Raw genomic sequence first — 27,928 nt, 5'->3', positions numbered from 1 at the left:
AGGACAGCAGTGTCACTAAGCAAAGAAATGTTTTATGCATTACTCCTTTTACTCCACCTCATCAGTTTGAAATCTTCTCCTATCTTCACCCTGATGGAGTGATCCTTTCTTTTGATTGAGTTGTCCTGTCTGGAGTTTTATCTTAGAAGCTATTAGAATAAATTCAAAGATTCTGGAATCTAAGAATAAATAAGTCCCAAGAAGTCTCTCCATACCCAGCCATAGACATTAGGAGGAAAGTCACAGTGTGCAAAGACGTAACAGTGTATCCCATATGGATCCATAAAGAATTTCATGGATTTTGGGGACTACTAGTATTGATAGGCAGTAGTTTCCAAACACCAGCAGTGTGTTGGTCTGAATCATAACATAGAAATGCAAAAGCAAACGCATTTGCAGAAACAAAAAATGTTTAATTTTAGGGACATTTTCTGGCCCACTATACATGTACTTCCCATCTCAGCTTCATTAGGACTCTCTCTAATGCTGGAGTTTAGCAAGATTCAAAATGTTACAAGAGTTTTCTTTCTATTTTGAAGTAAAGTACTTTTAAAGTTCTTAAAGGAACTACTCTTCAGCAACAGCACAGTAACTCCTGAAAAACTGCTGTCTTTGGCATTTCTTGTCAACTTAATTTAAAATCTTATCAACTGTTAAGGATTCCAAACTATAAAGCTAACACACACACCTCTGATAGTGATTAAAACTGAGGAAAAGAGAAAAGTTAAGAATTAACTTCTTTGTTGGAGTTTTTGTATTCTTTTTAGCAGGCACCAGTAATATCTGAAGCAGAGAAAAAAGACACTCTGTCATTGGTTTTAAAGGCTCTCATAGCATGAAAGAGAAGGGAGAAAATCGTATTTAATACTCTGACAAACACAAGCTTTCATTTCACCTGAAAGAGATTTAAAACTCTTAGTAAGTATTTAGGGGTGGCCAGATGGTAGCAGCAATTTTAAAGCAGATACTGGGATAGTGGTGTTATGTGTCTGATATTATTAGTCAGTTCTACCTGTACCATCTGCAGTACTTTCTGCAGATGAGTCAAAGTCACAGAGATTATGCACCAAAACCACTTTCTCCTAACCAGTGAGCTGTTGGAAGGTATGTTGGATTTCTCAGAGTTTTCTGAGCATCTGTAATGAAGTATTAAGTCAGTGTACCCTCCACAGAGTGAGATAATTTGCATCCTGGATACATTGCCCTACCTAGACATCAGATTCCTTAGTGGTTTTGTGCTTGTCTCTATTGACATGGAGGGTCATAGGCTTCATTCACAATTCACATGCTCAAATATTTGTGAATAATCCTGTGTTATCGAGTTACCTATTTACCTAAACCAGGAACTGATCATATCGAAACTTTAACCTACTGCTTTGGTATTATGAAATGCTGGATTGTTTCAAAACATGAATATGGTCAAATAAGCAAGATTTTTTAAAATAAATTCTTTTTCAGATCATTCTAGATGGAACCGCAGGCGGTCTGTTGTCTGCTCATGATATCTGCCAGAGGTTACAACAGCTCAGTTGGGAACTCATCTTCTCAAAATGTCTAAGCTGACTTATCAGCCCCTGGAGGGAAGAAATCAGATGCATATTACTTTATGACTTTTAAGTAGAGATTTATTTTAGAGACAGCTTAAGTTTAACTCATTGAAAAAGAACTTCAGATGCACTGTTGAAGATTCCAGGCAGCCTGCTTTGCACTGAGATGTGAGTAACACCATGGCTTCCAATAGTCACGAACTGTTACAAAGACTTTCAATTTTATTATTAAATATATTTAGATACATTATTAGAGTAAGGAATTTTATAGGGAATAAGTACTTGTTCATCATATTGATGGATAATACCACATGAGCATGAACTAATAATAATATATGTGAACAGATTTTTTTTACTTTTAATCTGTTATTTAAAAGATACATTTAGAAAGCTTTAAATTTGGCTTCACTGAAAACATTTATTTAAAATTGTGTGGTAACATTCAGCATCCTGTTTGTAGGTACATACAAGCACAACCTGGGGTGGTAGTTTAGCATGACCAAGGCCTATAGAAACAAGCCTTCATACAAGGGGTTTTATTTAATGTTTATTTTGAAAATATCTGGAGTGGTATATGGCTGCAGGATTTTGTTTAAGGGAAAAGAACCATGATCTGCATCTTTCAGCTTTACGCACCAAAGTAATTCACCATGAAAAAGTAAAAGCCCATTCTAAGGGCCATATGAGCTTTAAAACTTAAAGTATAACTGCTCGCTCATGAACAGCTTTCTAGCTGAATAAAACAAGCACTTGCACTTGTGTATATTAATTGTCCATTTGATATACACAAATAAATGCATGCACAATACAATGGAATATTTACACTGAAAAAAACCCAAACCTTAAATGTGTGATATTATCTGAGATTACTTCTGCCTTAGCTGTAGCTATTCCTAACAGTATCATACTAGTATGTTACACATTCTCATGTGCACAATAACCCCAACAGTGGCTGAGACACAGTTGCTGTGTAAAAGTTGTTCCACAAACTGCTGCCTTCCACCTAAACATTTTTGTGAGAAAAAACCCTCCAATTCTTTCTAATACCTGTGAATCAAGACTTGCAGGGTCATTCCTAAGCCCATGCACAGTAAAACACACCACTTATGCTCCATGTTTTCATTCTGTCAAAGACAGAACTTTTCTGCAATCCCTCCACTGCCACTTCTCTGATGTCTTGCATATTGTCTGTCATCCTCAGAGCTGAAACAATGTTCTGAAATATCTCAAGTCCTTTTAATTAAGACTGATTTAGATTACTGATTAAGACTTTAATTTAGACTAATTTCTCAGTCTAAAAAGCTGCAACACACCTGAACAGTCAAGTTACAATTTAGTTTTCTCATCTGAACACGTGTATGAAGTTATGAAGGAACAATACTATTGTTAAGAAACAATTCAGTTTCTTTCTGAATTCTCAGTGTACTGCCAAGATTAGTGTCCAGGTGTAGCTGAACTAGTTATCTGGATTACACTGAATCATAAATGGCCCACCAAAATTAGCACTTGTCTGACATTGATCTGGATGACAATAAATGTAAGTGGAACTTGATTTTTGCCTTCAGGAAAGAGGGAGTGCTTCCCTATAGAGCACCTGTGTCAAACAGTGAAGCATGGGGATTCTCTTTCACTTCAGTCTGCCAGTAACAAAAATATTGTTTCCATAACGAGCTGTACGTTGTGTCCTTTGTTATCAGCCTCATTCCTGACCACAGCAATACTTACATCACTGGCCTTCATATTTCATTGCTGCAACTCATCCTCAGGGACAAAGCTCCATGTTATAAAAACTCAGGCAGTTGTAAAACACAGCAGCCCTATGTATTTAGCAACAGGTCATGGTGATAAGTTTGCCCTGGAGTTCAGCTGGCTATGCACTAAATACAGAGTTTGATTTCAAAGTCTGTCCTGATAATCAAAGCTTTTTGTGAAACAGGATTTAAGCACCTGAGTGTCACAATACCCCTCTAAATTCTACTACAGCTGTAAAATCCTTGGCAAATGAGGGAGGTTTCCAGGGCAGGGACAACAGAACTTTTTCAGACACAGGACGTACTCTGTGTAATTTGCTCACACAGCATGCAGAAAAAGGTTTATAAATAAAGGCTCTTTCGATCTGCCTCTTCCCAAGATCCTTACCGTGTATACACAAGTATACATATAAACACACGTTCATGTGCACACACACTCAAACACAAAGCTTCATCTCCTAAAAGCTGAGGAGGAAAAGAGATGTTTATTTTAAAGACATTGGATACTGTGGTAATAGAGGAAAAGCTTTTGCTCTTAAGAACCAAATTATGTGTTCTCTTTAGTCTCACCGCACTAAAATTCACTGTTCCTCAAGCCTGAAGGTACACCATTATGTGATGTATAAACTTGGTTTTAAAAAGGTAGTTTGTCATTTTATGACACTTGAAGAGCAATTTCCATGTCTCAACAATAAACAATTTTCTTACAACTTAAATTTCTGTGTAACTAGTTGTCTTGTGTCCCAGAGCTTCTACAGTTCCATGCTGCAGAATCTAAAGCCTGCTTTCCTCAGGAAGCAATATTTAAGTGGTTGTGCACTCCATCCACCTATCTGTCAGACCCATATTGAGTCCACTCTTCAGTTTAAAAAAAATTGGACAGGAGCTAGAATGCTCTAAGGGAATTTAAATTCTTCATGAAAATGATCAGTTTTTGAATGAGAGAATCTGAATGAAAAAATCAGAGAAACTTTGTGGAAAAAGTTTCAGGGTAAACTTGGTATTTTCTGTGATGCTAGTGGGGCATCACTGGAGTGGTGTACTTCTGCTTCTCTTCAAGCTGCACCACTTTCTGGAAGGAGAAACAGACCATGGAAGGATGGGTCCCTGTGGCCTGAAAAGAGGTGTAGAGACATGACCCAAACCTATATGAAACTAGACACCATTAATTTTTTTTCCAGGTGAATGTTTTGTTTATTTATGAAAAACCCCAGCAATGAATTTATATGCATAAGGGATGTAGAGCTGGAAGATCTTATGCATTCATGAAGTAGTAATTTTCCCAAGGAAGGAAAAATAACAGTTCCTAATAATAATGATATATTCTACTAAGATTATGAACTTCTAGCAAAATCTACTTGGATGGGATAGACTGACTGTCCTACTTCACATTCTGAAGGCGTTTGTATCTCTTCATAAATTTTGTCCCCCAGGTTTGTATGTCATGATCTTTAGTGACCTCTGAAATAGTTTTGGCAGACTGTATGAAGTTAAGAGTTAGGTAATGTCTCTGTTGAATAAATGAACACAGGAAAAACTTCTAGCGCATTTGCTTTCACTGCAAGTGACAACCAGTATGACATGGACAGGGAGGGAAAGAGCATCCTCATTTCCCTTAGATGGGTTTTAGAGGTCTTACCACGGCGGCATGCACATTTAGAAAATTTAGAATAAGCATGCACAGCCCATTCTACAGCAGTTTTCTGTTTAAAAAGTGGTCTTCAAATCAGAACAGTTTGTTTCACAAACGCTAAAGTTATTGGTACAAAATAATGTATCTGCATCTGTTAGAGCAATGTTCAGATTGCTTCTGAAATGTTGAAGTCAATTGTATTAGACCACTTGAGGGATGATGTAGTTTGCATAAGCAAAGAGTGGGAAGAGTATTAGGAAAGTAAATATTTGATAATTAAAATATGTTCTAATGGAAGTGTGGACAGGAAAGCTCCTCTCATTGGTTTTGTGTAACAAAAAAATCAGTAATTTGCATTGATAAGAATAGCTGCATTTATTATGCTTTTTCTTATGCTTCTTCCTTGATTTTGTAATTTGGAACTTCTGAAACAAATTATGTTCAGACTCAACTATGTAATCAGAGATGAAGGTACATACATTGCAAGCAAAGTGCAAGCACATGGATTGGCTCTGGGATCAGAAATTCTATCAGACTATACCTGCTAATATTTTAATCTACGTGCCTTGTAAGACACTGATGTGTTGCATGAGTGACATTTTCTCTAACCATTAATCTAGAGTTTTCCTGTCAATTATCAGAATTAACAGCTGCGGTCAGCTGGTCTCAAAATCCGAGGACTTGGTTTTATGAAATTACAGTGATGGTGTGTTTACCTCTTCGCCTGTGAATGCATCTAACACTGATAGCATCACCATTTTAAACACAAACAAACCACAATCATATTCTGTTACCAGCAGCACTGAGGGTCATGTAGAGTAAGTCTAGACAATGGAAATAATTAGATAAGTTAATTATATATTGGTTATTAAACTATCACAAGAAGGCATTATTCACAGACTTCAAGAAGGAGTAGAAATGAATAGTTTTCCTTGATTTTAACTGCACTACAAGCAACATATACAGTCTTTTGGGTGGAAACAGGCTACATATGGAGATTATCTTACATAAAACAGTGGGCATAGTCACACATTGACAGTTTTGTAATTAGTGAAATAATTTAGGGAATCATTTATTGTTTATGTAGAAATTTTTGCAGTTAGTTTGTTACACAGGATATTTTGTGTATTACATTGGTATTTTTTAAAGTTCACTATATAACTTGAAGCATATAGAGCTAAGGATGCCTGGTTTTCTGTGGATTTGTGTCTTGAAATTTACATCATGTATTACAACTCCTTGGTGTCTAAAATGGGCATTTCTCAGTAGCATTTTTCTAACTTCAGGATCTATTGAGGCATGTATTTCCATGAAGAATTTTTAAGTACTCTGGGCCCAAACCAAATTTGGTTTTGGCCAGACAGGGGTTCAAAAAGTTATTGGAGTGGGAATTCACTCCTAGTCCGTATTTGTGTCCTACAAGGATACCAGGTTTAAATGCCTATATTTATTAATTCAGTTTTGGATGAATGAATCTGTCCCTTAATCCACTGGGTATATTGTTTTAAAGTAATTGAAAATGAGGCTTGAAGACATGGCATGTCAAAAACTGAATATATCTCAAAATATATAAAAGGGTCGTTTGACAGATCTGTGTGCCTTCTTGCTGTATATCAGGTGTATGTTCAAATCAAGAATTGTTGTGAGGGAGGGGTTAGTGTCTAATGACTATTTTGTAAGTTGATCAATTTATAAAGTAAGATGCAAACTGTAAGTAACATTCCACAAACTCTTATTTTCTATTTTATAGAAAGGTTAAATCCTTTTCCACAAAGACAATGGGATATCAGACAATCTGTGTACTCTGACAAAGAGGTAGTCTGTCAGAGACTTCCTTCTGGGAAATATGGATTAATCACTTTATACCCCATGCTTCAGCATAGGTGTCATCATATGATTTAAGGTATCATCTACTGACTTGAATTTACATTTAAAAAATATTTTATATTTCATGCTTAAAAGCTTGCTATGGGAATTAATTCAAAAGACCATAACATGATAGTTGCATGACGTCAGAATAAAATACTGTTCCATATTCAAACTTAGTGGTTGAAGCTGATTTGATTTTCAAAGATCAAAACAATTCAATATAAATAGACAATCACAAAGCACAAAATCTTAGAGGAGCAGCTGAACGGTCAAATAAATGATAGGCACCATTCAGAACAGTGTCATAAATTTTCAAAATCTTGTATCTTTTAGGTCAGCAGGATGTTGTATTACCTACAGCTTTGTACAACCTAAAAGTTAATGGTTATACAGAATGAGGCATTTTCTGGTTAGCAAGGGAATTAGTTATGTTTAATTGGTCTCCCGGTAATCTGTTTTGTGATATTTTCCTTCAAGGCTAAGCTAATCAGTAGACAAAAATCCTCCTACCTACCAGCAAAGACTGGAGAGAGCCTTTGTCTTGTGGGAAGGGCTGAATGACTGCAGCTATGCTCATTTCCTAAAACTCTTGGCAAAGCACTGTAGAAGAGTGCTGCATTAATAGGCAAGAGCTGCTGCTTCAATCCCTTCCCCCAGAGATGATCAGGGACAAGGTGAGTAATGAAAAATGCGTATTTAAATGAAGCCTTCAATACAGAAGGACCATCTGTGGCAGTCGATGCCTGTGCACGCCGTTATTGATAATCATGCAAACCCCCACAGAATTTCTGGGCAGCTCACTTACAATATTAATAAGTAACTCAGGATTGAATTTTTTTTTTTCTTTAATTTTTTTAAACCCGGACTCGCCAGACGCTGTCTCGCAGAGCTACGGCCAGGTCCTTTCTGCCCTTCCTGACACTGGCAAATGTCACAAAGACCAGAATAGACATGGGGGAATTAAAAAAAAGAGCTTTCAAGCTACATGTATCTCGCCAGCTCTCCGCACCAGATGCAGTATTTAGTCCGTCTAAAACACAGCAGCACGTGCTGTGTTTTCCCACTTTTCTGAATTCTTTTCCGAAAGTCTTTTCCCTTCCCCGCCATTTTCCCAGGGAAGCAGGCCGGGCGCGCAGGGAGGCCACCCACCCGACTTCCAGCCTGCGTGGTGCCGACCCCGCACCCCCCTGCTCCAATGGGGCGTTCGTTATGCCACAAATAATGAGGGCACTCTCGCTGTCCCGGGGGATGGGGGTGGGGGACCACACAGTTCAGTCTCACAACCCTGCTTAGTCTCAGAATTCCCTGTATACTGCCCAAAGCTACCTGAAGTTTCAGTAATACACTATTATCAGTTCGTATTTGCCTTTCAGCGGTGTTGTAAAGCTATCACACAGACCAAGAACAGGAGGAGCAACACGTGATATTTCAACACACACGATCTAAGACCAAATAATTCCCCTCTCTTTATGTTTTTATGACAGTGTCCTAGTGTCCTGGGACACTTGAGAGTACTGGTGGGGCACTGGTGGCATTGTCGCTGTCTCCTGGGACACAGGGGAGCACTGAGGTGTACTGCGAACAGTGTAGGGCACGGGAAGCACTGGGGTACTGCTGCAGTGCCCCGGGACACTGGGGAGCACTGGGGACACTGTCACTATTCCCTGACAGCGGGGGTTAATCCCACACCGTCCACGGCGCCCCGGGCGCTGTGATATCCGCCGCGGACCGCCTACGTGCCTCGCACCCCGTCCCGCGCACCGCCAGAGCCCGGGGCGGGGCCAAGCAACGGCGGGCGGGGAGGGGGCTCTCTACGCATGCGCAGGCGGCTCGCCCCGGGGCGCGGGGTGGGGCACGCGCTCGCCGCGCGCTGTGCCCCGATTGGCCGGGGAGGGCGCACGCGCCGGGGAGAGGTCCCTGGCCCTGCCCCTGCGAGGGGCGGGTGCCCGGCTGCGCCGCTCGCTATTGGCGAGGCCGGCGGCTGCGCGCGGGGAGGGTGGGGCGGCGGGCGCGGCCGGGCCATGTGTGCCGGGCGCCGCCGCAGAGCGGCCGCAGCCGCCGCCGGCAGCGCTGCGCCCGCTCCGGGGAGCGGCGCAGAGCCCGGGAGATGTTCTCCTTCTGGGGCTTCCCCTGCGGCCGCCTCCGCTTCGCCGGCCGGGCGGCAGCTCGCCGCTCCGCGTTGCTCTGCCAGCGGGAGGCGGCTTTCCCTGCCTCGCCGTGGCTGCCGCTGCTCGGCGGCGCCCACCGACGCTTACTCGCGCTCGGGGGGCTGAGCACCTCCGCGGCGGAGGCGGCGGCGGCGGCGGCGGCGGCCGGGCGGGGGGCGGCGGGGGCCGCGCCGTGCGGATCGGGGGCGGCGAGGGGCGGGTTCCGGCCGTCGCGGGTAGCAGTGGTGGTGAAGACAACGCGGTACGAGTTCGAGCAGCAGCGGTACCGCTACGCCGGGCTCTCCGAGGAGGACCTGAAGCAGCTGGTGAGCGGCGGGAGGGGCCGGCGGTCCCGGCCACCGAGGGCGTTGCCGCCGGGGCTTTTGCAGGAATCGGGGGTTACCCATGGGGATGCCTGGCTCCGGCGAGGGGTGATGAGGGTAATGGTCGGCTTCGGGGAGGTTTCCGGGATGATGCCCGGCTCCGGGGGAGCCGTCGGGCCGTTGTGTCCCTGGGGCTTCCCTGGGCCCTGGTGGGGCGGAGCTGGCAGCCGTGGTGGTGAGCGGGGTCGCGGCCGCTGTCCCCCATGCTGCCCCTGCTGCCGGCGGCTCTGCCCTCCGCCGCCTCCCTCCCCGGGCCCCCGATGCTGATGGAGCCACCGAGCGGCACCGCCTGGGAGAGGGGCACGAGCCGCGCCGCTGGGCATTTATCGCTTACAGGCTGCCGAGAGATTTGTGTTTGGGTTTTACCTTCGGAGGGATTCCAGCAGTCCTCAGCAAACTGCAGTCTTTTTCTTGCTGTGTGTGGTATAAGGATTAGAGAAGTGCATGCTGACGAAAACATAATGTTTTGAAAAATCTTCTCTGAGTCTTACAGTGGACTGATTTGCGTTTCCTCAGTTTTCTTGCCTCACATCCTCACTCCATCCTAACGTATTTTTCTCCACCCAGACAGCCAAATCTCTCAGATCTTCTTGTTACCGTTTTTAGAAAAGCATTTTTCTTTAGTCTCTAAGAAACCTTTAATGTAAAGGTTTATTTCTGAAGGTATACTAGGGAAAACAAGAATCTCTGAGAGATGATATGTGCACTCTGTGTCTTGTTGTCATCTCCATCATGCTCAGTGACCTCACCCAGTTCTCCCTTTACCCTGTGGCTGTCTCTTTCCAGTGTTCGTCTGCCACCGGTGGGCTGAAAGATGGTACCTGCAGGAGTTACTTTGACTGTCAGCAGTCTGTAAAGTCCATGTCATGAGCTCATACTATTATGCCTTTATTTCGGATAAGTCCATTACATTAAATTTGCCCATACATTTGTTTGTGTCTGTCAAGTCTGTGGTCTCATACAGCTGGAAATATTTTAGATCTGTTAGTTTGCAACGTTTGGATTAAGCTTGTACTTGTGCTTAACTTAGGTAGCAAGGACAAACGGCTACATAGCCTTGCTTTTTAAAGAATTGGGATAAAATGTACAGTATCTACAGCAAAGTCTGTGTGCCTCAGTTGGTCGTCTACCTCCTATGGAATTCCTGTCCAGACATTTTTTACGTGTTTTGTATAGGTCTGTAATCACAGTTCAATCAGTTTAATGTCAGTCTGTGTTGATTCTCATGTAGCTTCCTGTTGCTGAGGTGTCCCAGTGCTTCCTTTCATACAGTGGTTACGGGGGATAAAGGTCTCTCACTGCTCAACTGTAAGACTTTTTCTTTTCAGTTAGCTTTTTGTAGGAAACTGTTTCTTCTTGTTGAGTATAGCGGTTGTCCTCAGTGTGCAGCTAAGCCCAGGGAAAGCAAACTGGGTTGGTTTGGTTACTTTTCCTTAACTGCTTCTGTGCAGGCAGGACTGGGACACTGAATCACTGAGCAGTATTGCATGTCCTTTAAGGTGCTCATGACTGAATGTAGTGGTAGCTGCTGTTTCTTTTCTCATGAGAATATATATTTCGTGTGATTGGTAACCTGTATCAATCTGAATATGCATTTTTAAAAAAGGAGCTATGAACTTGGTGATTGTAATAATTGCAGAAACATCTTAGATTTTGTCCTTTTGGAGAAGCTTACAGGTACACAATAATTCTTGGTATTTGTGACACTTCTAGAATTTCTGTTCTAGGACTGGTGCTTTTTGAAGATCTGTCTTTCCCCTTAAAATACTGCTGTGTGAGGAATTGCAGCAATAAAACTTGGTGTCACCAGGTAGACAAAGCCAAACTTGCCTAACTATGTGTGTAGCAATATTGAGTTAAGCTCTTGCTGTTTGGGCGGGAATACAAAGATTTTTGCAAGAATGCATTGAAAAGGTCTTTTAGAACTTTGTTTTTGAAATAGAAAATAAGAGAGCAAAGGAATTATCATTGATGCCCATTTCTTAAATTTTTTACCTAACCTGTAAAAATTTCTATATTTGCATTCTCCTGTGTCTCTGGTCTCAGATCTTTTTTCCTCAGACTGGGTTAATAGCAGCCTCACTGGATATGTTAGGTGAAGGTTCAGAAGCCTCTTATCCTCTCTGTTGGGGACAGAGATCACTTTGTAGCAGAGTGATTGCTGTGAAGTGTCCTTCCCCTGCCCTTGTGGGCAGCTTGGGAACATGGTGCGTTTTGCTTTCTGGTGTTAGCTGCAGTCCATGCTCCTTGTGTCTCTGTTTCTCCTGGGGAGACTTCAGGAGCTGCTCCAAGGCAGCTGATCTCAGAAATGAGCCCAGACACACTGGTTTTGGTTTTGTAGCTCAGTTGTTGTTGAAGGGCCTTGCAGGAGGCCCTCCTGCTGGCATACAGGCAAAGAGTAAAAGCAAAAGAGCAAAGGAGAAGTTTAGCTCCTTTGGTGCTTGGAACTGCTGGCTGACCCAGATGTGTTGGTGGTGGGGGTTGCGTTGCAGGGGCTCAGGCTGGGGTGGTCCTGGAGGAGGCTTGTGATGTGAGGGAGCCAGCACCAAAGAGGGGGACGGTGCTGTCATCCTCTGTCGTGGACCTTCAGATGTCCAGCCACTGGCTATCTGAAATACAGAAATTCAATTGCAAGGCAGTGATGGAGGCTTAGATTTGCCTGGGCTTTTTGCCTCCTTGTTGTGAGCAAAAGAGATGTCTGTAAGTTTCTAGAAGATAACTGATGTCTGTGCTTGGAAGCTTCAGATATCAATATAGCACAATTAATGAAAATTGCGGGCCTAATCAGTTCTGCCTGATCACCAAGACAGGAGAGCTGTCCTGAACGTAGCTGTTTCAATCAGTGTGTTTATGTGTTAAGATGGAGTATGCAGTAAGTAACAGTACAGAGATGGTGGTGCCTTTGGGCACACATCCTAATGAGATGTGTTTTGTTCCGTGTTTGAGGAGGCTGAAGATGAATCACTGGCATATACCAATATGTACTAAAATATGATATGGATCGTTATCTATGATACACACAGTAAAAATCACAGTATTCTCCAACAAGCAGAATACCTGTAATGAAGGTGACTGACTGACACTTCTAATAAGCCATAAAGGCCCTAGGCACCTGTAGCTTAAACCCTTCTGTGGCCTTGCTTTTGGACACCAAGTAAGTTGTATTATACAAACACTATGAAATGTTGCAAAGCCAAAGCTGCAAGGTCACAATTCCAGAATTCCTTCTCTCTGCAAATGGAGATAGGAGAGGTAAAGAAGCAGGCTGGAGAGCAGAAGAGCAAAACGAATGGAGGAGAAATGGAGAGCAAGGGCTGCTTTCACAGATCTACTAAACAGTCTTTGGAGTGTTTAGTAGGTCTGTGAAGGATGAAATATTCTATTGCCTCTCTACATGCATGGTGTCCATGGCATGGTCTTCATGTTCATGGAGCTGTTCGACTCCAGGCAGTTGTTTTTACCTGTCTTGTGGCAGATTCTCTTACATGCTTACGAATAAGTTGCTAAAATCTGTTCATATCTCTACATAAACACATCTGACTGTTGTGAGTAGTAGTTAATTCTGACCTAGTCTGAAAAGTGTAATTAAGTGCTGTGTATGCTGTTGTATGGGGGTCAAGAGTCTTTCATTCAGAAGAGAGATTAGAGACCTATAAAAATGGATTTCTAATACCACAAAACAAAAATTCTAAAAGAAGTGCTACATTGGTAAATTTTGTGCATCATATCATGCAATAAATATTTTTCTCCGCCTTTATGAAATTTAAAAGGGCTGTTAGATTTCTAAAACTTGCAGTTACCAACGTTAAGTTATACTAATCTTTCTCCCAGGTCCCTAAAAAGAGTTTGCTTACCAGGAGTGACAGCAGTTTGCATTTCTTGTGACCTGGTTTACTGAGATTAGCATCTAAGTATGGCTAGTTACAAAAATGAATGATCCAGTCAACTAATACTGAAGGCTGTTTCAAGTTCTGTTTATTTCACTCTCAGTAAGTCCAGGCAGAGGAAGCACTGCTGTTGCCCTTATGTAAACTGAGAGATTATAATGCCCCAGTAATAGATAAAGCTCATTTCCTGACTTCTGGTTTCTGTTTTGTTTGATAGTGCAGATGTGTTAAGTTGCTGACTTCTCACAGCTGTAAGGTATTTAGGGAAGATGAACAATTTACCTGTCCAAACACATTTCATACATAGTTCTATCTCTGACAGTGTCTTATCATATGAAAAGTTGCATTTGTCTTGGTCTTAATTGGAAGGAAGTTGTTCAGTGTGGACTAGAGTTGATACTCGGTTGTGGCTGGTTTATGTGTCTTTATTTGGAGCAGGGAGGGGAGCAGGTTGGAGGTTTGGAACAAATCTAGGCTCTTCTGGACCAATGCAACTAGTTGCTAGGGGTGGTAATTTCAGTGATGTGAAGTTCATACAGCTTCATAGAAAACTGGTGTCTGGTTAGGGAAGAGATAACCTGTTGTCATGATATTGCCTCCCCTGAAAGAGGCCAGTGTGAACTCGCACAGGTGGTGCATCGGGCAGCAGCAACATCCTGAGCAGGGCTGGCCAGGAAGGAAGGAAGGAGTGCTGCCCAGCAGGTAGGTGAGCTTCAGCTGGGGCTCCTGTGTTGTGCACCACAACAGTCTCACAGAACTGGGGGTGGGGTGTGAGGGGTGTGTGTAGCAGAACAGTATCCTCCTACCCTCCAGCTCCTAATTTACAAGTGTACAGCACTAGTTGTTGCTAGTCTGTGCAGTAAAGTTTTCATGTCTCTTAAAAAATTCCCTCTTGTGGGAAATATACTGTTTTACCTTTAACTTGATAGGTGATAGATTTTTGGTTTTAATTACAGAAAAATTCTTTGCTATTTTTTGCATTAAGTGGAGAAAGATGCCCTTTTAATTTAACATCACTTTTGAATTACTTTTCCTAGGTACTAGTGTTACAGGCTTGTAACACTCATACCACCATCTGAAGATACAGTTTTGGAAAATAGCCTGGTGTTTTGTTCTTAGATTCCTGGTTTAGAAGACTGCACTTCAGTACTGATACCTGTGATCATCTCGAACGCTTATTTATAAAGTGCTAGTGAAATATTTTCAGAAGGCTGGAATTTTTGCAAATGGAAGGAAGGCAGCAGAATGGAAAAGCAAGATGCAAACTTCAAAGCTCAACTGAATTCTAATTTTAAAATGAAATCTGGTAATTTAGCAGACGACTAAAATAGTTGCTTTTCTGAAAATCAGTAAGTATTAGGGCATTTAACCCTGTGTCCTGTTGTGGATCCACATGTACAGGGTATATTTGAAGGCAGTATCTTTAAATAGAAACTTCCATAATGAATGAGGTGATAGTGTGAAGTTTTTCAGTGTTCTGTTGAATTCAGACTGCCCGTATCTTCTTACCTTGTAATACGAATTTTTTCAGTCGATGTTCTTTTACGGAGCACATAAAGTGTTTTAAAGCTGTTAGGACTATCTATTCTCTACCTTATCCTATACTGTTCTCTAACATATCCTGAAAAAAGGGAAAAGTAGTAACTCAGTTTAGTGGATTGAAGCATCCAGAATTCAAGACACAGGTTATATTCTACTAGGATTATATACAGCTAAAGAAACTTTTTTCCCAGGAATAAAAATTTTGAACTAATCCATTGGAAACTGAGATGGGTGTAAATGCTTTCCAAGTTACATAAACATGGTGTGCATGTGTTTATCTTTACCTTTGAAATTTGATGTTTGCATCAGTGTTAAGTCACTTTGCTTGCATTTGCTTTTTAAAAAGTTTCTCCTATGTTGTTGTTCTAAGATGGGTCTGGAAAATGATGGAAACTATTAAATGCGAGGTACTAATTATTTTTTCCATAAGATTTGTTTTTTCCAGCACACCATTTAAGTATACTCAGTGACATATAGCAAACAAATATAAAAGTAGGGCATTTCAGTGTAATTCACCTAAATTAAACCTGGGACTATATCACCAAAGATACGATGCATTATATAGTTGAAGGAGGCTGCTTATTGGAAGTCACTTTAATGCTGGTTTTAAACTGACTTTAATGCTGGCTTCATTAGTTGTGATTTACAGCATCATGTTGATGTTGTACTGAATTAATGAGAATGATTGAATTTCCCAGATTGCACATGTTTTCTAGAAATCTGTTGGTGAAAAAAGCAGTTTCCACTGTTCATGCAACAGTTTGCTCTGCATGAGCCTTTGAATTGCAAACCACTATGTGTAGTTTTCAGATGTGGTTAAAATGACAATAATGCTTTAATATGTTGGATGAACAATTAGTAAACAGTTAATGGTATTTTAACTTTTGTTCATGAATGCATCAAACTCTTGCCCTAAAGCAGCATTTCTGTAGAACTTCAGGAACATACTGTTGCAAGTGAAGTCAACTATTGCAGAAGTACTGGTATACAAAATGCTACAATATCTATACTTCACAATCATTTTTCTACAGAAGATACATTCGTCTACAGCAGCATTTGAAGGCCTGCTGTGACTGTGTAATGAAAGTGAGGGGTCTAAATTACTGAAGAAAAAAGTGAGGAAAATATAAGGAAAAAATATTCCTAGCTAAAGTAGCCCACGGGACTTCTGCAGTATGAGGGGTGATGCAGCAAGCTTGTAGAAACATAGCAAATTGCCAGGACCAATACTGGGAAAAAATCTGAGCAATTGACAGCAAGTCAGTAAATCAGTCAGTAGTGCTGGTCAGGTGACTCCAGCCTTCTTGCCTTCCTTGTGTATTTGGTACTGACTTTTAGTGCATTGGTTAACTTAGCACATTTTTTTAAAAGCAAGTGTCTGGATAATATATAATATATATAATATACATAATACATAATATATAATAATCCAGACTGGAAAGGGAGGAGGAATTGGATTTAATGCTATGACTTGCAACTAAACAGTAGCTTGTGTTGGAAAACCTGATCCATGTTCAAGGCCTTATGGAAAAATTAAACCTGAGCCTTGATACTTCTGATCAACAGTAGGAGTTTATTTTGGTTTTTCTGATGCTTTAGTTAAAGCAAATACCCATTATTGAAGCCTTCCTGTACAAAAACACATTGTCTTTGTGTATTGGATTTTATAGCTATTAATCAGAAGCCAGTGCATTTTAAGTTCACAGGACCTGCAGCTGCTCACTGAGACTCTCTAAAGGTTCACCTTAGAGAGGGTTTTAGAGCACTTGTGCAAGTCTGAGCTGAACTGCAGGTCCTTGAAGGAGCTGGGTGTCCCAAAATAGGTTAATCCACTGGTACCACAAGCATAATTCTACTGAAACTGGCCCTGTTGTTAGCAAGAGGTTGAGTGTATTGGGTTTATGTGGCCAGGTTTTGGTCGTGGGCAGGACTACAGGTATGGCTTCTGTAAGAAGCTGCCAGGAGCTTCCCCCGTGTCTGATAGCTGGTGCCATATAGATCCAAAATGGACTGTCGCTGGCATTGGTCAAGTCGTTTAGAGGTAGTAGTGTCGTCTCGGTTTGTAACATATTTAAGAGGGGGAAAAAAGTATTACTGTGCAAATGTGATTGCTCTCAGAGGAGAGGAGTGAGAATGTGTGAGAGGAGCAGCTCTGCAGACGTAAGGTCGGTGAAGGAGGAGGGATGGTGATGCTCCAGTTACCACAGCACAGATTCCCCTGCAGGCCATGGTGAGGCAGCTGTGCCTCTGCAGCCCCTTAGGTCCAGGGGGGAGCAGAGATCCACCTGCAGCCCCTGGAGGAGCCCACAGTGGGGCAGGGAGATGCCCAAAGGAGGCTGTGGCCCCATGGAAAGCGTGTGCTGGAGCAGGCTCCTGGCAGGACGTGTGGCCCAGGAAGAAAGCAGCCCACACTGGAGCAGGTTTGCTGGCAAGACTTTTGACCCCACAAGGGGCCCACCGTGGAGCAGCCTGTTCCTGAGGGACTCCACCCTGTGGAGGGGACCCAAACTGAAGCCAGTTGTGGAGCCCATGGAAAAGACTTAAGCTGGAGAAATTTTTGAAAAATTATCACCCATGGGAAAGCTTCCAGGCTGGAGCAGGGGATGGAGCTCCTCTACTTGAGCAGTGTCTGAAACAACTTGAGATGAACTGACTGTATCGCCTTGCTCATGTCCCTGTTCCACTGGGGGGGTGGGGGAGGGAGAGCTGGGACAAATCGAGGGAAGATGTTTTTTAAGATCTGTTTTACTTCTCATTATCCTGCCCTGATTTTGATTCATAATAAATTCAGTTCATTTCCTGAAGCTGGGTCTGTTTAGTCTGTGATGGTAAATGGTGAGTAATCTCTCCCTATTCTTATCTCAACTTGTGAGCCTTTCCTTATATTTTCTCTTCCCTGTCTCATTGTGAAGGGGTGTGATAAGAGCAGTTTTGGGTGGGCGCCTGACATCCAGCTAGTCAGGGTCAACATGCCACATTAAGCCAGTGACTTATCAAATGGTGTTATTCAATAGGCCTGGAATTTTCCAGTAAATGCTTAAATTTGACTAGGTTTGTTGTTTGTTTTTTTTTTTTTTCTAAATATGGTTGCCTTACTGTCTTGAGTCTTTATAGCCAAACTGTATGAGATCTGATCATGCATCTATTATTTCTGGTGCAAGAAGAATTAGACCACATTTCCCCTTCTAGGAAGACAGGCAACTTCTGTGAAAGGAGATATTAAGGATCTCTCTCAGCCTGTCTTCACACTAGAGGTTCTCCAGCCCTCTGATTATCTTTGTGTCTCTTTTCTGTACTCACTCCAGCAGGTCTGTGCCCTTCCTGTGCTGGGAACCCAGAGCTGGATGCAGTGCTCCAGCTGGGTCTCAGCAGAGTAAAGGGGCAGAATCCCCTGCCTCCCCTGCTGCCCACAGGGCTCTGGAGGCAGCCTGGGGTGTCATTCTGGGCTGTGAGCTCACATTGCTGTGCTGTGTCCAGCTGTTCATTCAGCAGCACCTTCCACTTCTTCTCCATGGTTGCTCTCAATCTCTTAATCTGATAGCCAGTATTGATACTGCCTCAGTCTAGGTGCAGCCCCTTGCATTTGGCCTTTTTGAATTTTATGAGGTTTATATAGAGGCACCCCTCAAGCCAGAGTCCCATGGATGACACCTTCATCCTCCAGCATATCAACTGCACCACAGGTCTTGGTGTTGTCAGCAAACTGCTGTCACTGGTGTGAATACAGCAGTTGAAGCTCACAAATTATACTTGTTTTCTGCTATAAATCAAAGGTGTGCTGTCCTGTGCTTACCATGAAAGTTAGTGTCATGTTCGAACCTGGGTATCTGTTGTGTACAACCACCAAATTCAGCTTCCCCATCAGTTCCAGCTCATGGCTGGTAAAAACATTACCCATTCAGAGTTGTGGTTCAAACTTGCTGTGCCTGCCCTAGCAGACCCTTTCCTGTGGGACACTTAAAATGTGTCTCTGAGGTACAGATTTCTGTTGGGCAGGTTCTGTTAAGGCTAGCTGCTCAGTTTATCTATTTTGTTGTTGGCGTTTTATTATCTAAGATTTAGATGCTGAACCATGATTTAATCCCATGTACTTGTATGTGGATTATTTTTACATTTTGAAATAGAGAAGCTTAGTATTTCGTTTGAGCTCCTAAGAAATCCAAAAGTTTAGTGTGAGGAAAACTGCATTTGTTTTAGCATGACAAATCAAGCTTTGTTTTAACTAGTTAATGCTAGAACATAGGATAATTACTTGCCTGTAGATTGACAGTCGTTGACTTTGATAATTAAAGAAATTTTGAATGAAAGCCAAGTTTAGTCAGGAAAGCTAAGGGAAGTGTATGGTTTGAAATACATCCCATATTCAAAGCTGTTTCTAGATCAAAACTTAATGTATTGAGAAGAATATTTTTTCTGTAAGTCTGTCAAAATCTTGTTTCTCTTGAAGCAGAACAAAACTGAACACTAACTTTGGCTATACTTGAGACACATGGTTAAATCTCAAGAGACAATTTCTGAAAACACAGGACTTACAGTGTCGTACTCTGCTTAGAAACAGATTGTTATGTTAGTGCTCATTGTATTTTTGTCTTTAGGTTAAAATTCAAATTTTTTCTCTTCAGCAATTGATCTCTAAATCTGTTTATATTGTTTGTTGGTTCTTCTGTAGAAATTAGGTAGATTGTAAAGCAGTGATCTGTTCTTGCTTTCCAGCTGGGGTGCGTGTGTGGGCAAGCTCACTGTAGAAATTTGAGAGAGTAATTGTTTCTAGATCTGTGCTTTTTGTTGTTAAGGGTTTTTTTTTATTGTTGTTGTTTGTTTGTTTGTTTTGTCTTGTTTTTCTTTTTTTTTTTCTTTCTGGTCAGACATTTAGTTTAACTTCTGAATGACCAAGTCATAAAACAAGTGATTGGTACACTGAGGCTTTAACTCCATCCTGGTATAGTTTAAAGCTGCGTGGAAGTTAATGCTGTAAATTAAGCATAAGCCTAGTAATGAGAATATATATACATTCATATAAGGCCAAAGTACATCTGAAAAGTTTCGTTTAATCATACCAGACAAGTCCAGGGGTGGGCCACAAAGATGATCGTCGGGCTGGAGCACCTCTCCTGTGAGGAAAAAGTTGGAGCTGTTCAGCCTTTAGAAGAGAAGGCTCTGAGGAGAGCTTAAAGCGCCTTCTAGTACCTGAAGGAGCTCCACAGGAAAGCTGAAGAGGGGCCTTTTGTCAGGGAGTGTATTGACAGGATGAAGGGAATGGCTTTAAGCTAAAAGAGGGAAAATACAGCTTAGCTGTTAGGAGGAAGTGCTTTACCATGAAGGTGCTGAGGCTCTGGCACAGGTTGCCCAGAGAACTTGTGAATGCATCGTCCCTCAAAGCCCAGACTGGATGGAGCTCTAAGCAACCTGGTCTGGTGGAAGGTGTCCCAGTACAGAACAGAGTGGCTGGAGCTAGATGGTCTCTAAGGTCCCTTCCAATCCAAATCTGTGATTCTACTAGGATGAGACTCAGAAGGTGATTAGTGGACAGATTCACTTCAGACAATATCCATGTTTCTGTAAGAGAATATACTTTTTTATCCTAATGCTTAATGAGCATTAAGCATTAAGCTCAGTAGGACTCAGCTATGGCTTTTCCTTTCCCATTTTCTAAATCAATGATCATAATGCACATATGTGGACAACACTGGTATTCTGATGTTACTTTGTGTTGGCTTTGTGTTGTCTTCTGTATTTGTGTCTAGAAGCCATGTCCTTGTGCAGCTTTGTTCCTGCAGGGCAAACATTACTAAAGGACAGCAAACCCACAGTTTAAACCAAGTTAGGTGGGACTTGCCAGAGTTGCAGGCTAAGACTACAGAAGGAAGGTAGTCAAGCAAAAGTCCCTTGAATAAGTGACTCTGTGAACTTAGAGGAACTTCGTGAAAAATCATTCTTTCCTTAAAGAAATGATCAGGCCAGAATATTCAAGAAGAGCTATTCTTAGATACTTGATTTAGACCTTTTCTCTTTCAGGCTATGGAAAAATAGCTCCATTCATAGGAAATGTTCTGTTCCCCTGAGTATATTTTCCACTACAAGCACTTCTGGAAGCCTACTTTGCATTGCATTTCTGCTGTGAGGTTTAAGACTACTATTGAAGTTGTGCCTGAATGTATTTTTGTCCATTTTGTCTCTGTTTTCATATGCTAATGCACTTTTTGCTAGAATTGCTCTTGTATATATATTCATGCATTTTATTTGGTGTGGTATTAAGGTCATATTAACAGGCCTAATTGTAAATCAGAGCTTCCTCCAAAAGAAGAAGAGCTTGAAAGTTGTCTTCATGTAAAATCTAATACCTTTGTGCCTTTTTGAGGAGTCATTTGACAAAACCCTAGCCTGGCACATGTTTGGGGGCCTGTCTGATGATTGGGCCTGAGAGTCAGGCTGTCCTTGTGCTGTCCATACATCCCAAGTGTCTTCAAGGCTCTTTAGGGAGGTGATCATGCACACAGCAACTGGACTGCCTGATCTTTGCCTTCTGCTCTTTGGAAGTTTTTACTCCAGGTAAGCTACCAGGTGCTAGTCGCAGTTTGGTCTTATGCTTTGTGTAAGTGCAAACCTCTTTCCAGCAGCAGTATTGTCATGGTTCTAGTGTGGCACTCAGGTGCTGGATATGAGGCAGAAGAGGCAGTGAAATACAGGTACGTCTGTCTGAATATTGAGAGACAGCTTTTCACTGTGAGAGTGACTGGACACTAGCACAGTTTGCCCAGAGGTGTGGTAGAGGCTCCATCTGTGAAGTTCTTCCAAAGCCATCTGGGTCTGGACAGGTGGATTCAGGTGGCCCTGCTTGAGCCTGAGGTTGGACCAGAGGAATGGAGAGGAATGGACCTTTAGATGTCCATTCTAGCTCAGCCACGCTGTGATTCTGTGCTTCTGACCACAAGGACTGTAGGCACTTCCCTGGTTCTTCAGAGTAGTCGAGTGAGAGCAGCTGATTATTAGCATTCCTGTTGGATATACTTGACTGTGATTAGGCTCAGTCAGCCTTCCCATTTGTGAGTCCTTAGATGAATGAACTTGCAAGCTATTAATCTCTGAACAGAGAGATGACGCTGGAGATGAACAAACTGTTGTAATCTCTGGAGCCTTTTGCAAATCAGGACAATTGATTAACTCCATAGATGTAGCACAGCCATTTAAACTAAAGGCCCTAACTTTCATTTTTCTTGCTCAGTAATGTGTGCTTACTTGTTCTAGAGTTAAATTCAAAGAGGAGATCTACACATTCAGTGCCTGTCCTACAGTGCTGCTGAAATGGTTCATCCAGTTGTCAGAATACTGATAGTTTATTTGCTGAGCAACCTCTTCTGTTCTCTAAAGCTGTTAATGAAATAATTTAACTCAGCTATGGCAAGTGTAAATTACAGAACAGACTCTGTTCCATTGCAATGGCACTCCCCCATACCTCTCCTTCATGGTGATGCTAGGGAAATGTTAGCTGTTGGCTTACCACTGATGTTGGTGGCTCAAAAACCTGCAAATGATCACAGAGAGAATTATTACATTGTTATTGTTCTGAGATAAAAACTCTCTTCCATCAAGTTGAAAGATAGCATGCTGACAAATTAGCCAAATAAATGAAGTACCTAAAATTGCAAGATGGAGTTTGTGGTTTCTATTTTGTGTAGAACTAACAGCAGCCTGAAAAAAGTGCACTGCCACAGCAGTCTGCTTGTCAGGTGCTTGTTTCATTTGCAGCAGATACTTCTAGGGGAATCCTGATTTTAGTAATGCTGTTTTTTGGAAATTATTTGATTGTGGATTTCTTGTTCTTGTGGTAAAGCAAGATCAATTTGTGCTTTGAATGTGCAATTGAAAATTCTCCTAGCAAATTAGACCTGTGGTGCTCAGCAGCAGATGTCTGTGAGAGGCAAATAACTCCTTTACCTTTTCCTTTCTCCTTCAAGTGGAGGCTGACAGCAGACCCAGCAATGGGCAGTGCTGTAACTAGCATAGCCTCGTGTAATCTTTCCCTCCCCAGAGCCCACAGGGGCGTAATTCAAGTTTCACAGTGCAATACCATGGACTCTGCAGGACCAAGATGTGTTTGGGGTGCACAGGCATAGTAGCTTAGGAGTGGAAACAAAGGATATAAGTGTGTGAGGCAATTAATGGGACATAACACCCTGTATCCCAGTAAACCAGTGTGAGCAACCTTTGGAAAAATAACCTGCAGTATTCTTCTGGACGTTTTCTGATAATCCACATGCCTGTGTCTGTGTGTGATCATGCATAGCTGGCAGGCAGTTACCCCCACTGTCTTCCTTTAGTGCGGTTGATGCATCCGGGCAGCTCTGTTGGAAGTGTTTTCCTGATCCCAGCTATAAGACCACCTGAAGATTTTGTTCCTGCAAGTTGATTTCCAGTTGGAAATATAGTGAGTGGAACAGCAATGCAGTTCTAGAGCAGCCAATTACATTCTTTTCTGTGACTTCTTTGGTGCTGAGTCTATCTTACATACTTAGTTCATGGTTGGATTTCTTGACATGAACGGGTGTCAGATGAATAAAGATATAATTTCCTGGGTATTGGATTGTGGCTGACTTCAGTTGTCATATCCTAACAGTCCTCTCCCCTTCTCTCTGGAGTTGAGAGTCTATGAAAATGGGATTAGACAAGGCTGTCTGGCACCACTTTCTCTTGGAATGGTATAAAACTTTGAATAAAGGCATTTGAATAAATTGCTGGAAGTGCCTGTTTAGAGCTTCTGGCACAGATGAATTCCTCTACACAAACTCTAGGAGAAGTTCTGTTTCTCTGCTGATAAATTGGTTTTAACTATTGAGGGAAAAGGAAGCAATGACAGTAGAATTGTAGATTAATTCAGGCTAGAAGGAGCATCAGGGGCCTGCTGCTCAAAGCAGCATCACTTTCACTATGAATGTATTTATAGACTCCTTTTGCTTAATATCATTTGCACCCTCTTTCTTTCACTTTCTTTATCTCCATGCACACACATATTTGGCAGTATCAGCCCCAGATGAGGGCCCCCCTCACTAAATAAGATAGTGAACAAATAGTGACTGAATTACTCGCACAAAAACTTGTTGAAAAACTAAACTGCAACATATCAGTAATCTCACCTGCCTGTTTATGAGTGTATCTATACAAACTGCAAAATGTTTCCATGGTCTGAAGAATGTGTTGAGATTAAGTATTCCAATTCTTAAGTTTCCAGAAAGGATGAGACTAGAATGCACCTGCACAGTTTGTCTTGTTATCGTTATCAACTTGTTTGAAAAACGTGGCATATAATCCAGGGAACAGTATCAGAAGTAGTAGGTAGATTGTCCTTAAGCTTTTTTTGATGCAGAGAAAATGTCACCTTTGTCAGCACTTGGCAGTCTTCCATTTTAGCGCAGATACAATTTGAAGGGTAATGCTGTAGGTATTTCAGGCTCTGCTTTCTTAATTGTCATTCCTGTTGCTTTTTCTGTTGTCTGTCTTCTCTGCAGCACAATTTTGTGCTAACTGGGTGCTTCAGCACATGGGAGAAATATAGTTAGTGTAATTGTATGGATTCATGTGGAATTTAAATCAGTTGGCAGATTCAGGAGCAAAATGTCTGGAGCTGCATGGAAGTCAATGTAGTATGCTTGTTTATATATTTGTGTAGTCTGTGATTCTAGACTGCTGTGGCCATTTGATTAATTTAATTTAATGAACTACTCAATATAACCTGACTGCTATGTTTATAGAAATGTAATTAATGGAAGGCTTATAAAAAGGTATCTCTGCTGAGAGAAAACACATCATTTTTTTATAACTTCTATTTGCATTGCTCAAGAGTACTTTACTTAACTTCTACGAAACCCATTTGTCTTACAGCTTGCCTTGAAGGGATCTAACTATGCTGGTCTGCTGGAACGGCATCGCATTCACACAAAAAACGTGGAGCATGTTGTAGACAGCTTACGGTAAGATTTTATTATGGATGTTGAGGATTTCAGACACAGTGCAAATACATGTAGATTTGCAAAAGGAAGCCTCATGTTTCAAATGCTAGTAAAATAGGAGTACTAAAAAGAGAGGGGTGCAGATGAACAGTCATTTCTGAAAGAACCATCATGGAACTGGCTCAGTTCAGTTGACTAGCGTGTTGTATTGTCTTGAAAATAAACAAGAAAGTAGTACAGGATTTATGTGTCAAGTGTTTTTAAGCCCAGTAGAACTGTAATTACTCCTTAGCTGCATGACAAATTTTGGAAGGCTGTGATAATGAACAATACAGGACAGAATTCAGACTTTCTCTGAACCTTACAGGAACGAAAGGATAGAAGTTCGTCTTGTTAAGCGTCGAGAGTATAATGAAGAGACAGTTCGGTGGGCAGATGCCGTTATATCAGCAGGAGGTATGACTTTATGGAAGGGAAGTATTTGTTTCAGTATGTTTTTGTAGAGAAGTTTCTCAAAAATACTTTGCAGTGTTTGATTCTGATTCTGAAAAAATTGCTAATCTAATTGTCAGAGAATCTGACAAAAAGCAGTAGTTATGACCATCTTGTCTGCCTCAAGTATCTATAATTGTGGCCCATGGAAAAAGAATACCAGTGCATGGCCACTGGAAAAGTTTTTAATGTGCGAAACAATAGAAACTGCGGAATTTACTGTAGTTTTCAACTAAAGAGGATAAAATGTTTGATGTCATCTGATTTTATGTAGCTCTGAAACCTACTCATTGTTTTCTGGGGTGTGAGGTGTAGATTAACATACCACCTTATGGTCCCCTTGCTCAAACTGTCTTTCTTGCTTTCATACTTAATCCAGTGACTGGCGTTTCAAGTTGGATGGTACAGGTAAAAGTCTGCAGCTTCTGAGCATCTTGTGCCACTGATAAGTGTTTTCCAGATGAACGAACAGAGCAACTAATCTGATTGTTTATTTTTAATATTGGATTGCAGCAGTTCATTCAGTGTTATTTTTTGGGATATGCTGCAAATACAGCATTGTGTTGCTGGGCTCTGACATAGTGTTCACTCATCTGTGACAAATAGGCTTGATCACAGCTTTTTCTCTTCCCACTAGTCTAGTTTGCCTTAAGTACTAATCACCATGAAGAATGAGTAGAAAATTTTATTCCTGAAACATGCTATCACACTCCTGTAGATTGCAAAGAACTTCCCTAAAGTGTCAGTTTGTATGTGGCAAAAATTTTCATGGTTGAGGCAAGCAGCTGGGAAGTGATACATCATCTGAGGTTTTCAGAGCTTATGTCTTCGTGCTGTTCAGAGCTTGTACCTTCGTGCAAAGACTGAATGAGGTTATAGTTTCCTTTCTGTTTAACAGACAGGAAAGAATACCAATATCTGGAGAAACCAGTACATTTAAAGATTTCTACTTCTGAGATTTCTGCTTACCTAAGACTTCTTTTTCAAGTGTGCCTATTTGAAGCCAAATAAGACCTTTAAATTGCCTTTTAGGAGGACAACTGGGATGAAACTAAAGTCATTGTTTTTATGTGATTCACAGTAACATTTGGTTTTGTTTCCGGTCTCCTGTGGCTTTGTTTAGCAATACTTCCTAAATTCACTTTTGTTAAAGAATTTCTCTTACCTGCTGATAAATGTACCCAAATTTCCATAAGTCTCTTTTATAGCTTGCTTCTGCCATGTTCAATTGCCTGGGCATGTATACATGTCAGATAAGTTGTACTTTTTCCAGTCATGTTTGCTATTCTGAATTCAATTGTCACTACTCTTATTTGATAAGGTGTCAGTAGTTCTGTCCCATTTTACTTTTGTCCAGCTTGCCTGATTTGTTATTGACATAAATGCACATAATGCTAATGTTCGAGTACATTCTGTTTGGGGTACTGGAATGTGAAATGAAACTAACTTTTGATCTCTTTGTTTCTATAGGTGATGGTACAATGTTGTTGGCAGCCAGTAAGGTCTTCGATAAATTTAAACCAGTCATTGGAATAAATACTGATCCTGAAAGGTAAAAACATATTTGGGAAATCAGTGCCTTATTTAGGCACACTGTGCATCTGTTTTCATGGTACATGAGGCATACCTGTAGCATTTGGCAGCATAAACGTCTGTTTTAGTGGGTTGTAGATACCAGGAGAATCTGTTGTTTTTTTAGAAAAGTTTCCACAGGGAGTTCCCCTGTCTCATCTGAGTGGACATGAAGTAGTATTGGACAAGCATGACTGTGTTACAGTGCCACAAATGTTCTTGCACACCAGTGTAACAGCATTTGCAGCTAGTTAATGTATATTACTAACCAGAAGTTTGAGGCTAGAGATGGCAGTAGAGAGCTTAGGAAGAAGGACTTGGTAAAAGCAGCTGAGTGTGGTGCATGAACACACAGAATCTTAATTTCTTTGTGAAGAAGGTGGATCCAGTAGAGCCTAAGATGAAGAAGTTTGCTGTGGTTTCTTAATGTAAACCATGAGATACCTCAGAAAACTCAGTCTCCTGAGCCAATTGTTGGCACTTTGCTGTCCTGTTATAAACTCTGCACAAGCTGTACCCACCTGCCCACATCAATCTTAGAGCTTAGTGGATGCAGTGTGTTAGTACTGCTTGGTTGGTATAATCTTCATGTGGATAGCAAGTGAAACTCCGCATTCATCAAGTCTCTGCTGCCTGCTGAGAATTCCAGATTTAGATTTCTGCTTTTGTTATTGACAATTTATTCCTAGTATGTAAAGTGGTGGTCAGAAGGTACCTTCCCTTCCAAAACTTTTCAAATGCTCTGAGTAGCTATTCTGCATTACCAAGCCCAACTAGTAGGATTCAAATAACAAATGCCTTCAAACTGTCATGTATTACTCATGGAAGGGAGCCGTGTTTAGTCTTCTGGTTTTGACATGAGATTCTTTTGATGTTAGGCATGTTGCTTAGCTCTTCATGTTGCTAGCTAACTTGTGTGTAAGTGGTAGAAGTTTTTTTTCTAACCTGCCAGGTTTATATTAAGCTTAACTTGCCTAGAATGGTCACAGGAACTATATTAGTGTTTACATACTCCTGCAGGATTATTAGCAGAACAGGTTTTAGGGGAAATGTGGGAGAAATATCTCATCTCAGTCACACAGACTCCAGGAGCTGAGAGCAGTGTGTTGCTGCTGATGTGGTACTGTGCAAGAATAGTAGAGATTCATAAAGGTCTAAGAA

At 41.5% G+C, this 27,928-nt stretch overlaps 2 protein-coding genes across 3 annotated transcripts in view; both read left to right on the top strand.

Moving 5' to 3' along the window:
• The window catches only part of RANBP3L (RAN binding protein 3 like), a 35,951-nt gene extending 31,937 nt beyond the window's left edge, over window positions 1–4,014 (top strand). Inside the window, exon 15 of the mRNA XM_066181061.1 lies at window positions 1,459–4,014. Within this exon, the coding sequence (XP_066037158.1) occupies window positions 1,459–1,502 (44 nt within the window). The 3' untranslated portion in view covers window positions 1,503–4,014. The remainder of the gene's footprint in view (window positions 1–1,458) is intronic.
• A 4,893-nt stretch (window positions 4,015–8,907) lies between these two features.
• Window positions 8,908–27,928, top strand: part of NADK2 (NAD kinase 2, mitochondrial) — a 33,218-nt gene continuing 14,197 nt past the window's right edge. Inside the window, exons 1-4 of one of the 2 annotated variants that reach the window (XM_066181059.1) lie at window positions 8,908–9,273; window positions 24,636–24,724; window positions 25,071–25,159; window positions 26,666–26,747. In XM_066181059.1, the coding sequence (XP_066037156.1) occupies window positions 8,908–9,273; window positions 24,636–24,724; window positions 25,071–25,159; window positions 26,666–26,747 (626 nt within the window). Of the gene's footprint in view, window positions 9,274–24,635; window positions 24,725–25,070; window positions 25,160–26,665; window positions 26,748–27,928 lie in introns of those variants that run through there. The other variant, XM_066181060.1, reaches the window with a different exon arrangement.

Source organism: Chamaea fasciata, unplaced genomic scaffold (genome assembly GCF_029207755.1).
Source record: "Chamaea fasciata isolate MVZ Bird 193981 ecotype frontalis unplaced genomic scaffold, bChaFas1.0.hap1 SCAF_4, whole genome shotgun sequence".
Taxonomy (NCBI): domain Eukaryota; kingdom Metazoa; phylum Chordata; class Aves; order Passeriformes; family Sylviidae; genus Chamaea; species Chamaea fasciata.
Note: the sequence above shows the minus strand (reverse complement) of the source record. Positions and strands in the feature narration are given on the sequence as shown.